The sequence below is a fragment of the Oncorhynchus mykiss genome, chromosome 10 (genome assembly GCF_013265735.2).
Source record: "Oncorhynchus mykiss isolate Arlee chromosome 10, USDA_OmykA_1.1, whole genome shotgun sequence".
Taxonomy (NCBI): domain Eukaryota; kingdom Metazoa; phylum Chordata; class Actinopteri; order Salmoniformes; family Salmonidae; genus Oncorhynchus; species Oncorhynchus mykiss.
Window position 1 is genome coordinate 73,139,510 of NC_048574.1, and position 12,758 is coordinate 73,152,267.

The window sequence follows — 12,758 nt, forward strand, 5'->3', positions numbered from 1 at the left end:
GGGTTGTTTTGGTCTCTGAGCGCTGTACTCAGATTATTGCATGGTGTGCTTTTTCGGTAAAGCTTTTTTGAAATCTGACACAGCGGTTGCATTAAGGAGAAGTTTATCTAAAGTTCCATGTATAACAGTTGTATGTTTTAGCAATGTTTATTGTGAGTATTTCTGTAAATTGATGTGGCTCTCTGCAAAATCACCAGATGTTTAGGAACTACTGAAAATAACGCGCCAATGTACACTGAGATTTTTTGATATGAATATGAACTTTATCAAACAAAACATACATAACATGTATTGTGTAACATGAAGTCCTATGAGTATCATCCGATGAAGATCATCAAAGGTTAGTGATTAATTTCTCTCTTTTTCTGCTTTTTGTGACTCCTCTCTTTGGCTGGAAAAATGGCTGTGTTTTTCTGTGACTAGGCACTCACCTAAAATAATCGCTTGGTGTGCTTTCGTCGTAAAGTATTTTTGAAATCGGACACTGTGGTGGGATTAACAAGAATTGTATCTTTAAAATGGTCTAAAATACTTATGAGATTTCTGTTGTTTGAATTTGGCTCCATGCACTTTCACTGGCTGTTGTTATATCGATCCCGTTAGTGGGATCTCAGCCCAAAGAGGTTTAACCAACAGTGCAGTTCAAGAAGAGTTAAGAAAATATGTACCAAATAAACGAAAGTAAAACATAATAGAAAGTAACACAATAAAATAATGTAAATAGTCCGGGTGGCCATTTGGTTAATTGTTCAGCAGTTATGGGGGCTTGGGGGTAGAAGCTGATAAGGAGCCTTTTGGTCCTAGACTTGATGCTCTGCTACCGCTTGCCATGCGGTAGCAGAGAAAACAGTCCATGACTTGGGTGACTGGAGTCTCTGACACTTTTTTGGGCTTGGATGGAAAGGAAGCTTGGCCCCAGTGATGTACTGGGCCGTATGCACTACCCTCTGTAGCCTTACGGTCAGATGCCGAGCAGTTGCCATACCAGGCGGTGATGCAACCGGTCAGGATGCTCTCGATGGTGCAGCTGTCAAGGAAGGGAGTTTATGTTTATACAAGACCTCCCGACCTCACCTACCTTCAACCAATCATGCCCTCTGCATTATTACAACATTTGAGAGGCCATGGCGATACGGGATGGAGCTCAAGTTGGTCTCTGCATGGCTCCGGTGGCCCGCAATTCTGTCACATCCATAGGGCACCTCAGACCACATTTTCGGATCAAGCACCAATTGGCTCTTAGCTTTGGGTAGTAAGCGAATTAACGGAACCGAATCACATTGGTGAAAGAATTGTTCATTTGGCTCCCTGATTTGCATACGGCTACTACTCCTTTTTGAGCTATTTATTTTTTTCTGCAGATACATTATAAACTAATTGTAAAGAGGGTGAGTCCTCACTGCAGACACAATAAATAGTGAGGAGGTCACGGCAATCTGGTGCATAAAAAAGTGCGTAAAAAAAAATACTACATTGTTTTTGCAGGACATCTAATAATTTGGCCAGATCTGACATATGGACCGGCTCGGAGCCAAATGATCCGGCTCACTGAAAAGACTCACCGAAAATGACAATCACTACAAAAGTTACAGGTGCTTGCGCCAGTTTCTCAAAACAGTTTCGACACAGGTTTACACTTTGTGAACAATAATATTTCTTACATTTGATAAAATAAACGTAAATATAGCAAACATTCTTTATAATCATTTAGCAAATACATATATTTATTACGCATCATGTAATAGGTTATAATAATACATGAATCTGTTATCGAGGATCCTTGGGACGTGCCTACCCCACAGAAGTTGAAATATAAAATAGTTAATGTAAGGATTAAAGTATTGCTTGTGGATTAAGGTTAGGATTTAGGGTAGGGACGTCCCAAGTGTATCACTGACCCAAAAATAATCATAGTTTACTTTAAAATGATGGTGTACGTCTGCCCTCTTGTGAGGATATTGTGTATTACACGTACTGTGATATCCCCTTTGATATCAAGCAAGGCCAGATTAAATGTGACATTGATCTTGACTAGTAAACCTTCCAGTTACAATATCAGTAGCACCACCACCAGAGAGATGAATGATTCCTCCTTTAGACCCTACCAGCTCCCTTTCATATCCACACACTCAAAGGATCCTCCTTTATACCCTACCTGCTTCCCTTTCCTATCCACACACTCAAAGGATCCTCCTTTATACCTCTCACCCCCCAATAAAATGCTTATGCTGGTGTAAAATCTCTAGCTTTAAACAATTTAAGCCACCAGTGAGGCTGGAAGACTAGACAGGACATCAGCAAAGACTGGGCCCTAGATAAAATAAACCCTGTATCATTTGATTCAAGCCCATCAAGCTACAGTCATTGGCTACCGATTCATACAGTAAACTATGATAGGAAGACATCCACATCCACTTCAGTGAACATAGCACATTTCATCCAACATTTCACGACAACAAAGAAGTTGGCAACCAGAACATACTACCTTCATACATAACTCAACTCCCTGTGCTACTCTTCTCCTGGTCTAGCAGTGTCCCACTTTCAGCTACTGAGAGATGGAGCTCCTCCTCTTCCTCTGTGTGTTCATCCATCCCCTCAGGACACGTGGTCTCATCAAGATGATCATCAGAACAACTCTGGATTCTTCGGACCTCTGGCAACGGTTGGCTGTCCTGAACTGAAACAGGAAGATCCTCGATGGAGAGATGTGCTGGTGATGCTGTGTTGTCCTCTTTTCCAGTGACTGTGAAGTCCACTGTTGGCTGTCTCCTGTTTCTCTTGGGAATCACCATTAACCCGAGCACACAAATGATAAACAGAAGTAGAATAATTATTACTATCAATGGCACCCTACTCCTTTCACTATCAGTCATTGCAGGCTCCAATTGCTTTTCTAGAGAAAGACAGAAAGATAGAAAATAGTAGTGTTAGAGCAGCAAAGATAAAGGAAATTACAACAATATTATACCGAAGCAATAAGGCCTAAGGGGGTGTGGTCTTAGGCTGATATACCACGGCTGTCAGCCAATCAGCATTCAGGGCTCGAACCACCCAGTTTATAATCTCAACTAGCGCAGACAACAATACAAAACAGCAAGACCGCCATGACTAAATACTATTCTCTTGAAATATTACACTAACACTACATCTACTACTATGATAATAATAAGACAAAGAACAATGTCTATACGTTAAAAAGTGAATATTAAATACAATACTTAAGTGAGCAATGCATTCAATAGACATCCCACCTTTAACAGTGAGAGTGACTCCATGTGGATATCCTGGGTCACTATCCCGGTTGAAGAAGCACAGGTAGGTCCCCTGGTCAGACGAGCGTACACCGGTGAAGGTGAGGGACAGGTCACCCTCTCCGTAACCATCCCTGGTCACTGATGTCCTGTCAATGAATCCAGGGCCAAAGGTAGTATTGGTCGGGTCAATCTTCAGCACAGTCTGTCCATGTTTCTCCCACTGGACATAAATCTCACCATCGGTTGCCTGCTTACTGGTTGAGCCATAGCAGTGAAGTGTGACATTATCTCCGACGTGAGCTGATATTTCTGTCGGGACTGTTAGATGAGGAGGGAGAAGAGGGGTGGGCCTTGAATGGTGTGCAATTATGAAAGTAATTTAATTAGATATAGGTCTACATGGAACGTATGACAATTAAAGTGAATGGGAAAGGTGCTGGGGGGTTAAGGTTAGAGAGAAGGTACTGGGGGGTTAAGGTTAGAGAGAAGGTGCTGGGGGTTAAGGTCAGAGAGAAGGTGCTGGGGGGTTAAGGTCAGAGAGAAGGTGCTGGGTGGTTAAGGTCAGAGAGAAGGTGCTGGGAGGTTAAGGTTAGAGAGAAGGTGCTGGGGGGTTAAGGTTAGAGAGAAGGTGCTGGGGGGTTAAGGTTAGAGAGAAGGTGCTGGGGGGTTAAGGTTAGAGAGAAGGTGCTGGGGGGTTAAGGTTAGAGAGAAGGTGCTGGGGGGTTAAGGTTAGAGAGAAGGTGCTTGGGGGTTAAGGTTAGAGAGAAGGTGCTGGGGGGTTAAAGTTAGAGAGAAGGTGCTGGGGGGTTAAAGTTAGAGAGAAGGTACTGGGGGGTTAAGGTCAGAGAGAAGGTGCTGGGAGGTTAATGTTAGAGAGAAGGTGCTGGGGGGTTAAGGTTAGAGAGAAGGTGCTTGGGGGTTAAGGTTAGAGAGAAGGTGCTGGGGGGTTAAAGTTAGAGAGAAGGTGCTGGGGGGTTAAAGTTAGAGAGAAGGTACTGGGGGGTTAAGGTTAGAGAGAAGGTGCTGGGGGGTTAAGGTTAGAGAGAAGGTGCTTGGGGGTTAAAGTGAAGGGGGAAGGTGCTGGGGGGTTAAAGTTAGAGAGAAGGTACTGGGGGGTTAAGGTTAGAGAGAAGGTGCTGGGGGGTTAAGGTTAGAGAGAAGGTGCTTGGGGGTTAAAGTGAAGGGGGAAGGTGCTGGGGGGTTAAAGTGAAGGGGGAAGGTGCTGGGGGGTTAAAGTTAGAGAGAAGGTACTGGGGGGTTAAGGTTAGAGAGAAGGTGCTGGGGGGTTAAGGTTAGAGAGAAGGTGCTTGGGGGTTAAAGTGAAGGGGGAAGGTGCTGGGGGGTTAAAGTTAGAGAGAAGGTGCTGGGGGGTTAAGGTTAGAGAGAAGGTGCTGGGGGGTTAAGGTTAGAGAGAAGGTGCTTGGGGGTTAAAGTGAAGGGGGAAGGTGCTGGGGGGTTAAGGTTAGAGAGAAGGTGCTGGGGGGTTAAAGTTAGAGAGAAGGTGCTGGGGGGTTAAGGTTAGAGAGAAGGTGCTGGGGGGTTAAGGTTAGAGAGAAGGTGCTGGGGGGTTAAGGTTAGAGAGAAGGTGCTGGGGGGTTAAGGTTAGAGAGAAGGTGCTTGGGGGTTAAAGTGAAGGGGGAAGGTGCTGGGGGGTTAAAGTTAGCGTAGTGTGAAAGCCAAAAGGAGAGGAGTGGAGGATCAGGGAATGAAGGATAAATGGACATGAGTTGAATAGACGCAAGTAAAGAACATAATGATATTATACTATTATCATTGATCACAACTCTAAAACACAAATCAACAGTATGTAGACTTTGAATTACACACTGACTTCAGAAAAACAGTGGTCTGGCCAATATTACAATATTGCAACAATTGCAAATGCATAAATGAAGAGTTTAATTCCAAAACGCTGTATATCCATTTTCAGAAATGTTGGTATTTCATTGTAATTAGATATTATGAAAGAGATTGGTATGTTTTTTCACTCTCTAATCATGGTATGGGTTTGTTCAATGTATTTGTTTAAAATCTATCACTGGATGGTTTCATTTCAGAGACAAATAAACATGTTTTTTTTCAAAACGCCTCTTAGAGAAATAAGTAGTACTACTATGTTTTACAGTCAAATGTAACAAAACAACTGCTAGCAGATACCCATAGACTTCCAGTCATTGTGCTAACGCTACTTAGCTCACGAGACTACCTCTAACTTCCGTCACACTGGATACAGAGACATACAAATGGAATCCACAAGTTCACCTGACTCCGTGGGGATAGATAAAGGGCCTCCTTGCCCAAATCCTGAAGTATCCCTTTAAGATACCTAGGTGTAGGTGAGACGATCACATATCACTGTCAAATATACAGGATACGAACATTCCATTCCAAATCAAAAATATATCGGATTTTGCAAATAAAAACATATGAAAAAAACAAAATCTGAGAACAGTAATATTTTACACACACATGAAGGTACCCATAACCAATCATTTCTTATAAAAAAATGGTGGATATAGCATTTTGGAAGTAAACTCTTCAAATCTATCCCTGATTAAAGTAGTCATAGTTCTTGTTCCCAGTCAACATTCAATATGTAAAGTTGTGTCATGTCTGTTCAGCTTACCCAGAACATCTAGCTTCACATCTGCAACAATCTGATTATCACAGATACACTCATATGAGCCCTTGTCATTGTACACCGCAGAGCTGATTGTGAGAGAGAGGTCTTTGTTGATTTCCACCCTCTTCTCAAAGCGCTTTCCTTCAATTAATTTTCCTTGATCAGTCTTGGCAACGACCTGGCCATCCACAATCCTCCAAACGATGCCAATGTCACAGTTTGCATTGCAAGGGAGAGTGACAGAGTCCTTCAAATTCACAGTTTTGATAATGATACCATTACCAATCGAGGGGCATTCTGTGGAAACGGTCGGGAAGGAAAATAAATACAAGGATTATAATGTTTACATATTTGTAGCCAAACTAAATCCTCGACATATTTAACATTAGGCTAATACAGTGAACACACTCAATGATGTTGATCAAGAGGCCAGTTCACACAAAAATAACATAGTGTATCTAAAATTATTCATTTAGGAAAATCGTACCAAGAAGGCCAACCATCAATGTAAAAACACAGTAGAAGAGTTTCCAACCCATGCTGTGCTCTACTGCCCCAGGATTCAACATCTGTGAAATTGAACAAGCATTTTAAGATGTGGATTATTGTTGTTATGCCTAAACTATTTAGCCTACACTAAAATAGTAGCCTACTAAGAAACTCTCGTCTTTGTTGCATAACGTTTTGCTGTGGTTTGCTACGGTGTGCACTACTGCTTGGGTGTGCACTATACACCCCTATAAAAAACACTTTCTCTTCACAGACCATTGCCGTCCATTAAAACAACATTCATTCATCACATACACTTTACAAACTAAGAAACAAGTATCCTATTCCACCCCCGACCCCCAAACAAGCAGATTTTCAATAGAATATACTTAATTTACCAAACTATAGATGTTTTTCCTAGAGCGGTGGTTCTTCTGAGAAATAACTACTTTCGTTTTCTTCTTCTTCATTGGACTATTTAAGGTGCATTACCGCCACCAACTGGACTGGAGTGTTAACCAGAGACAGGAACGTCTAAATCCTACCCATGATTCTCATCTCCCTAAGGAAGCGAAATACATCATTAAATACTACAGCCGCTGAAGATTTCCCCAGCAGTTCACTTAATATTGGCTCTTCAACCCCATTACTCCTTAAATCTAACAATTAATCTCCCCCTTTCCCTCCCATATTGCCTGCACTGAAATGGAACATGTTCCCCTGTCTCCATCACCTCCTGAAAGTGATGACACCACCCAGTCGGTTGTTTTCCTACCAATTTCAATGTCCTGTTGAGCCTTGTGTGTCCCAGTCTCAGCCTTGTGTTTCCCAGTCTCAGCCTTGTGTTTCCCAGTCTCAGCCTTGTGTTTCCCAGTCTCAGCCTTGTGTTTCCCAGTCTCAGCCTTGTGTTTCTCAGTCTCAGCCTTGTGTTTCCCAGTCTCAGCCTTGTGTTTCCCAGTCTCAGCCTTGTGTTTCCCAGTCTCAGCCTTGTGATTACACTTTCCTCCCTGCCCCCTCTGCCTGAGGACCTCCCTGCCCCCCACATTTTCCTAGATATTATACAGGTGTCATCCCTTTCCCTTCCTGTTCCACAACTCTTGCCATTTGTTTTTAAGTTTTTAACCACTGTTCTCATAAACCCTTGGCTTCTGCTTTACTGATGGACAAATCCGTTTCAACATTAGGATGTTTGAGAGGCTGCTTGGCGATAGCATCCACCTCCTCATTCCCCTCTACTCCCACATGAGCTGGTACCCAGAGGAACATCACAAACACCCCCGTCTGTTTCGCACAGTACAAGCACTATAAGACCTCATACAATACACCCTGTATTCTCTGAGACACACATGAATTTAAGCTCATCAGCGCTGCACAGGAGTCAGACTAGATGACTACCGTCATCCTCACCTCCTCCGCCCACTCTGCAGCCAATAGTATGGACATCTCCATTGTGTAAACAGATAAATGACCTGTTGCTCTTTTCGTCACTGCCACCTTAAACTCTAAAAGCTGTTCCTGTCCTGCCTGTTTTAGGGTCCTTAGATCCATCTGTGAACATATTAAAGAAAGCATAGTACTGTGTTATTAAATGTTAACTTTCACAACTGAATCTACTCCTTCCTCAACATCTATTAGCCTCTCAAGCAACCCTAGATATATCACTAGCTGAGGGAACAACCAAGGTGGGATAGCAGGAAAACCACGACGGCGACACCGGTAAACAGTGTCCTTTGCTCCCGCTTGCCCAACACCTGCCCTCGCCGTTAACAGAACTGCATGAAAACATTGCTGGGTTCGAAGGACACTGTCTATCGGTGTACGGCTAGCTAGCTACCGTTGTCGCCACTGTTATATAAATATTCATACACATAGCTCATATAAACAAAGACATTCCGTCGTAAGAACACATACACCCAGCCATAAGACTGACCCCCTCTTCCTTATATAAACACACATCTCATCTCCCTCTAACTGGCCGGTCCCAAGAGCAAAGAACTTTTGCTGTGCACCAATGGGGCCCGCTCTGGCTAGAGCAAGGCCCGCCTCCAACCCTCCGACCAGTCAAGAAGACCGAAACGACAAGACTCCACCTACTTTATTCTATGTATAAAAATGAATGTAACCGTTGTATAAGGCCTTTTTTTCACCTGGCTCCTTGCCGAGTTATGTGAACTAGGTCCGTGCACGTAAAACTGCGGGACAAGATATATTTGACTCATTAAAACTGTCTTTTGTTATAACTGAAATCCACTCTGTCCAGCGTCCGTGATTGGGTCTCAACTCTCCAGTATTTAAACACTAACACCACCGCCCATTCTTCTGTGGGGTTTGTCGGTGATTGGCATCAAACGTTATTGTGCATCACCTACTGTACTGGAGCGCCCCCCCGCCTCCTTCATGTCCTAGTTTAAAAATGTACAGTACAATTATAAAGAGGAGTTCCTGCAGATGCAGGAATGCCCACATGTTATTTAACTAGGCAAGTCAGTTGACAACAAATTATTATTTACAATGACGGACGCTGCTGGGTCAATTGTGCGCCGCCCTATGGGACTCCTAACCACGGTCGGATGTAATGCAGCCTTGACTCGAACCAAGGACTACAGTGACGCCTCTAGCACTGAGATCCAGTGCTTCAGACTGTTGCGCCACTCGGGAGTCCTGAGTGTAGGAACGCCCAGAAATGCGGGCCGCAATTGCACCCTTCTTGGTTGTCAGCGTACCCCATGTACTCTTTGGATGCATACAAATAAATAAATACATAAAACATTTTTTTAAAAGTAATACATTGTCGGATCCATTTGCTGCGATAATAAGGGATAGAGATGACACGATATAGGATTTTTATTTTATAATTTCCTTGAAAAATAACCATTTGTACACATGAGTCCTCCAAATCAGTTTAATCATCAATATCACCGTTAATGATGATAGTGATAACGCAATTATTCATATTTTCCAAGTATGATTACCTTTTGAAACAGACGTCATGTTCTGAATTTGTTCAGCACATTGTGTTGGATCATACCGGTGTCAGGGTCTTGTAGTGGCTTACAACGACCACTAGATGGTAGTGTAGCCTCATTCCTTAAACCCTTGCTCAGTTAGAAATCAATCTGACCCCTGTGGTGGTAACTCTTATCCGCAGAGGACCTGCCGGGGAACTTTTGTTACCGCCAGGCAATCACTCACCTCATTCAACCAATTACAGTCTTGGTGGAAGGCTATGACTACTTGTGCTGACTGTGTACCTCGACAACCGTGTTTGAGGATGGAATAACCTCTGGGCTATGTGGTTGCCTTTGAATCTGGGACGTGTCTTTCCATGTTGATGATACTGTACGTTGGTCTGACTCTATGCTTAAGGGCCTGAAATAGTCAAACGGTGGTTCAAAGAGAATGAGTCAATGTTGAACTAATGTTTTACTAAGGTTGAATTTCCGTCTCTCTATGACTCAAGTCTCTGCCCACAGAGAAGCCATTCAGATGTCATGTCCAGACAGACTGACTGTAAAACCACCAGTCTGTGTGGCCGCCCAGCATAGAACTGTCTGGGGGAGAGGGATCAGGGCCAGATGGGCCACATTTGGGATGTGAAGTCACTGGGAGGTGTGTGTGTGTGTGTGTGTGTGTGTGTGTGTGTGTGTGTGTGTGTGTGTGTGTGTGTGTGTGTGTGTGTGTGTGTGTGTGTGTGTGTGTGTGTGTGTGTGCTTATGTGTGTGCTTATGTGTGTATGTGCGTTAGAGCCATAGAATGTCTTATAATATTATTATGTCAACTTTAAGACAACCTTCATGCAAGCCATGTTTTTCTTCATGTTGACACATACCGTGTCTTCATCACTGATAATTCCTGTTGTCACAACAATAAACGTCTCATGCGCTTGTCATGCATTTGTAATCAGGCCATCTACACAGACAGAGCTACCATGGTTACGTCCCAAATGGCACCCTATTCCCTATGGGCCCTGGTCAAAAGTAGTGCACTATGTAGGGAATAGGGTTCCATTTAAGACGCAACCCCCATGATTCCCAGGTCCTCTCAACCATGTGGCAGGAACATACTGTATGTGTGATCCTTAACCATCAAGGGAAACCACACGGTGGTCCAGGTTAAAGCTTCAGTGATCATGTTAAACCCTGGGTCCAGGTTAAAGCTTCAGTGATCATGTTAAACCCTGGGTCCAGGTTAAAGCTTTAGTGATCATGTTAAACCCTGGGTCCAGGTTAAAGCTTCAGTGATCATGTTAAACCCTGGGTCCAGGTTAAAGCTTCAGTGATCATGTTAAACCCTGTGTCCAGGTTAAAGCTTCAGTGATCATGTTAAACCCTGGGTCAAGGTTAAAGCTTCAGTGATCATGTTAAACCCTGTGTCCAGGTTAAAGCTTCAGTGATCATGTTAAACCCTGGGTCCAGGTTAAAGCTTCAGTGATCATGTTAAACCCTGGGTCCAGGTTAAAGCTTTAGTGATCATGTTAAACCCTGGGTCAAGGTTAAAGCTTCAGTGATCATGTTAAACCCTGGGTCCAGGTTAAAGCTTCAGTGATCATGTTAAACCCTGGGTCCAGGTTAAAGCTTCAGTGATCATGTTAAACCCTGTGTCCAGGTTAAAGCTTCAGTGATCATGTTAAACCCTGGGTCCAGGTTAAAGCTTCAGTGATCATGTTAAACCCTGTGTCCAGGTTAAAGCTTCAGTGATCATGTTAAACCCTGGGTCAAGGTTAAAGCTTCAGTGATCATGTTAAACCCTGTGTCCAGGTTAAAGCTTCAGTGATCATGTTAAACCCTGGGTCAAGGCAGTGGTGTGTACTCATGGCTGCCAAGGGAAGAAAAAAACATAATATAATTTATCTTTCGTCTCAGTTTCATAATTTTCCTTCGATTCGCAAGAGGCTGACTGTATCTCCAGAGTGGCACGGCAGTCTAAGGCACTGCATCTCAGTGCTAGAGGTGTCACCACAGACACTGGTTCGAATCCAGGCTTTTTCACAACCGGCTGTGATTAGGAGTCCCATAGGGCGGCACACAATTGGCCCAGCGAAGTCTGGGTTAGGTTTTGGCCGTGGTAGGCTGTCATTGTAAGTACGAATTTGTTCTTAGCTGACTTTCCTAGTTAAATAAAGGTAAAATAAATATCACAGGAGAATGCATCTGAGCAAGCAAAACAGCGCTTCTCTATCTGATGCTGTCTGGTCATAAAGAGCATGACATTGTTGCCACCTGTATCCTTGAAGGCAAGGGAAGCCAATGAGCATTTGGCCTCCTTTGATAAAAAAAAGTATAAAATAATAGCGAATCAGCGTTGAGCTAAACTGAGCTCAGCTGTGAATGGTCCTGGTGCACCAAAAAAAGTGTAAAGGAAAGCTAGTTTGGATTTGGCTTCACTCCCATCATATCAATATACGTCATTGACAGAAACCATTTGAATGTTTGCTCCTCGTAGGGTTGTTGTCCTCTGGTGGTTTACTAGCTAAAATGGTCCCTTTCCTAAATTAGCCATGGATGGAGATAGGGATTTTACTTAATTTTACTTAATCAGGAGAGAAATCTGTAACTGCAATGACTGAGCCACGTTCAGTTGCCTAACGTTGTCGAACGTTGCAGATAGAAATTCCATTAACGGAGTCAAAGTGTTTCCTTGGGCGACATGTCGGAGAGGCATGTTTGTTTTACATTACATATTTCTATCTGAACCTACCAAAACGCTTTGTCTGGCTGAACGCTCCCCTGGAGAGGGGGAACCTGTTCAGGATGGTTCAACAGTACAGAACAATCAGATCCAAATTGTGTAGAAAAGACACGAGAATATGCAATAATTTATGAACATTTTATCTCACTGAACACACCTCAGCAGGGTTGGGGTCAATTCCATTTCAATTCCAGTCCATTCTGAAAATAAACCAAATTTCAATTTCACGTTTTGCTCACTGATAAGCATTAAAGAGAATTTGAATTTCAGCTTACTCCCAGAATTGCCTGGAATTATAATGGAAAGGACCCCAACACTGCACCTCAGGTTTCACAACACGGCATGAGGTAACGTTACAACTAGAGGAATTCCAGTGTTGCTGTATTACGATGTCTCTCCCACACACTTTTACTCTCTCATCCTCTCTTCTTTCTCCCTCTCTCCACCCGTTTATCAATTTGGGAACCCTCCTCCACACCGTTCTCAAAGGATTTGTCTGGAACATGTCCCTGGTGCTGACTCTAGGTCAGCGCTTACGGGCTCAGAGATGTTTGGTTTCCAAGAAGAGACACACATACTTGGACGCATAGATACACGCACATACACGTAGACACATGCATGCTCACCCAGATAGATGCACAAACGCACACACAAACACACACTCACATACTGTAGATACTGATGCACGCACGCACGCACCC

At 43.4% G+C, this 12,758-nt stretch overlaps 1 protein-coding gene across 3 annotated transcripts; it reads right to left on the reverse strand.

Moving 5' to 3' along the window:
• Positions 1-1,630: 1,630 nt before the first annotated feature.
• LOC110534772 (fibroblast growth factor receptor 2) lies at positions 1,631-8,310 on the reverse strand. Of its 3 annotated transcripts, XM_036933926.1 has the most exons (6): positions 8,281-8,310; positions 7,777-7,917; positions 6,368-6,449; positions 5,884-6,177; positions 3,255-3,575; positions 1,631-2,896 (listed from the first exon to the last, which is right to left on the reverse strand). In XM_036933926.1, exons 2-6 carry the CDS (start codon positions 7,915-7,917, stop codon positions 2,499-2,501), a joined length of 1,236 nt encoding a protein of 411 aa, XP_036789821.1. In that variant the 5' UTR covers positions 8,281-8,310; the 3' UTR covers positions 1,631-2,498. The 3 variants fall into 3 exon arrangements, with proteins under 3 accessions (XP_036789821.1, XP_036789823.1, XP_036789822.1); XM_036933928.1 differs by lacking the exons at positions 6,368-6,449; positions 8,281-8,310 and adding an exon at positions 8,141-8,162 and having other exon boundaries at positions 7,777-7,830; XM_036933927.1 differs by lacking the exons at positions 7,777-7,917; positions 8,281-8,310 and adding an exon at positions 6,768-6,914.
• Between the last annotated feature and the right edge of the window lie 4,448 nt (positions 8,311-12,758).

What these genes read in the sequence shown, in the direction of transcription:
- LOC110534772 (XM_036933926.1), bottom strand. Translation starts at nt 7,917, where the DNA reads ATGGATCTAAGGACCCTAAAACAGGCAGGACAGGAACAGCTTTTAGAG. An exon ending in CTGCAGAGTGGGCGGAGGAG is followed by an intron (nt 6,450 to 7,776) that starts GTGAGGATGACG and finishes TCAATTTCACAG; the next exon opens with ATGTTGAATCCTGGGGCAGT. An exon ending in TGTGAAGCTAGATGTTCTGG is followed by an intron (nt 3,576 to 5,883) that starts GTAAGCTGAACA and finishes CTCATCTAACAG; the next exon opens with TCCCGACAGAAATATCAGCT.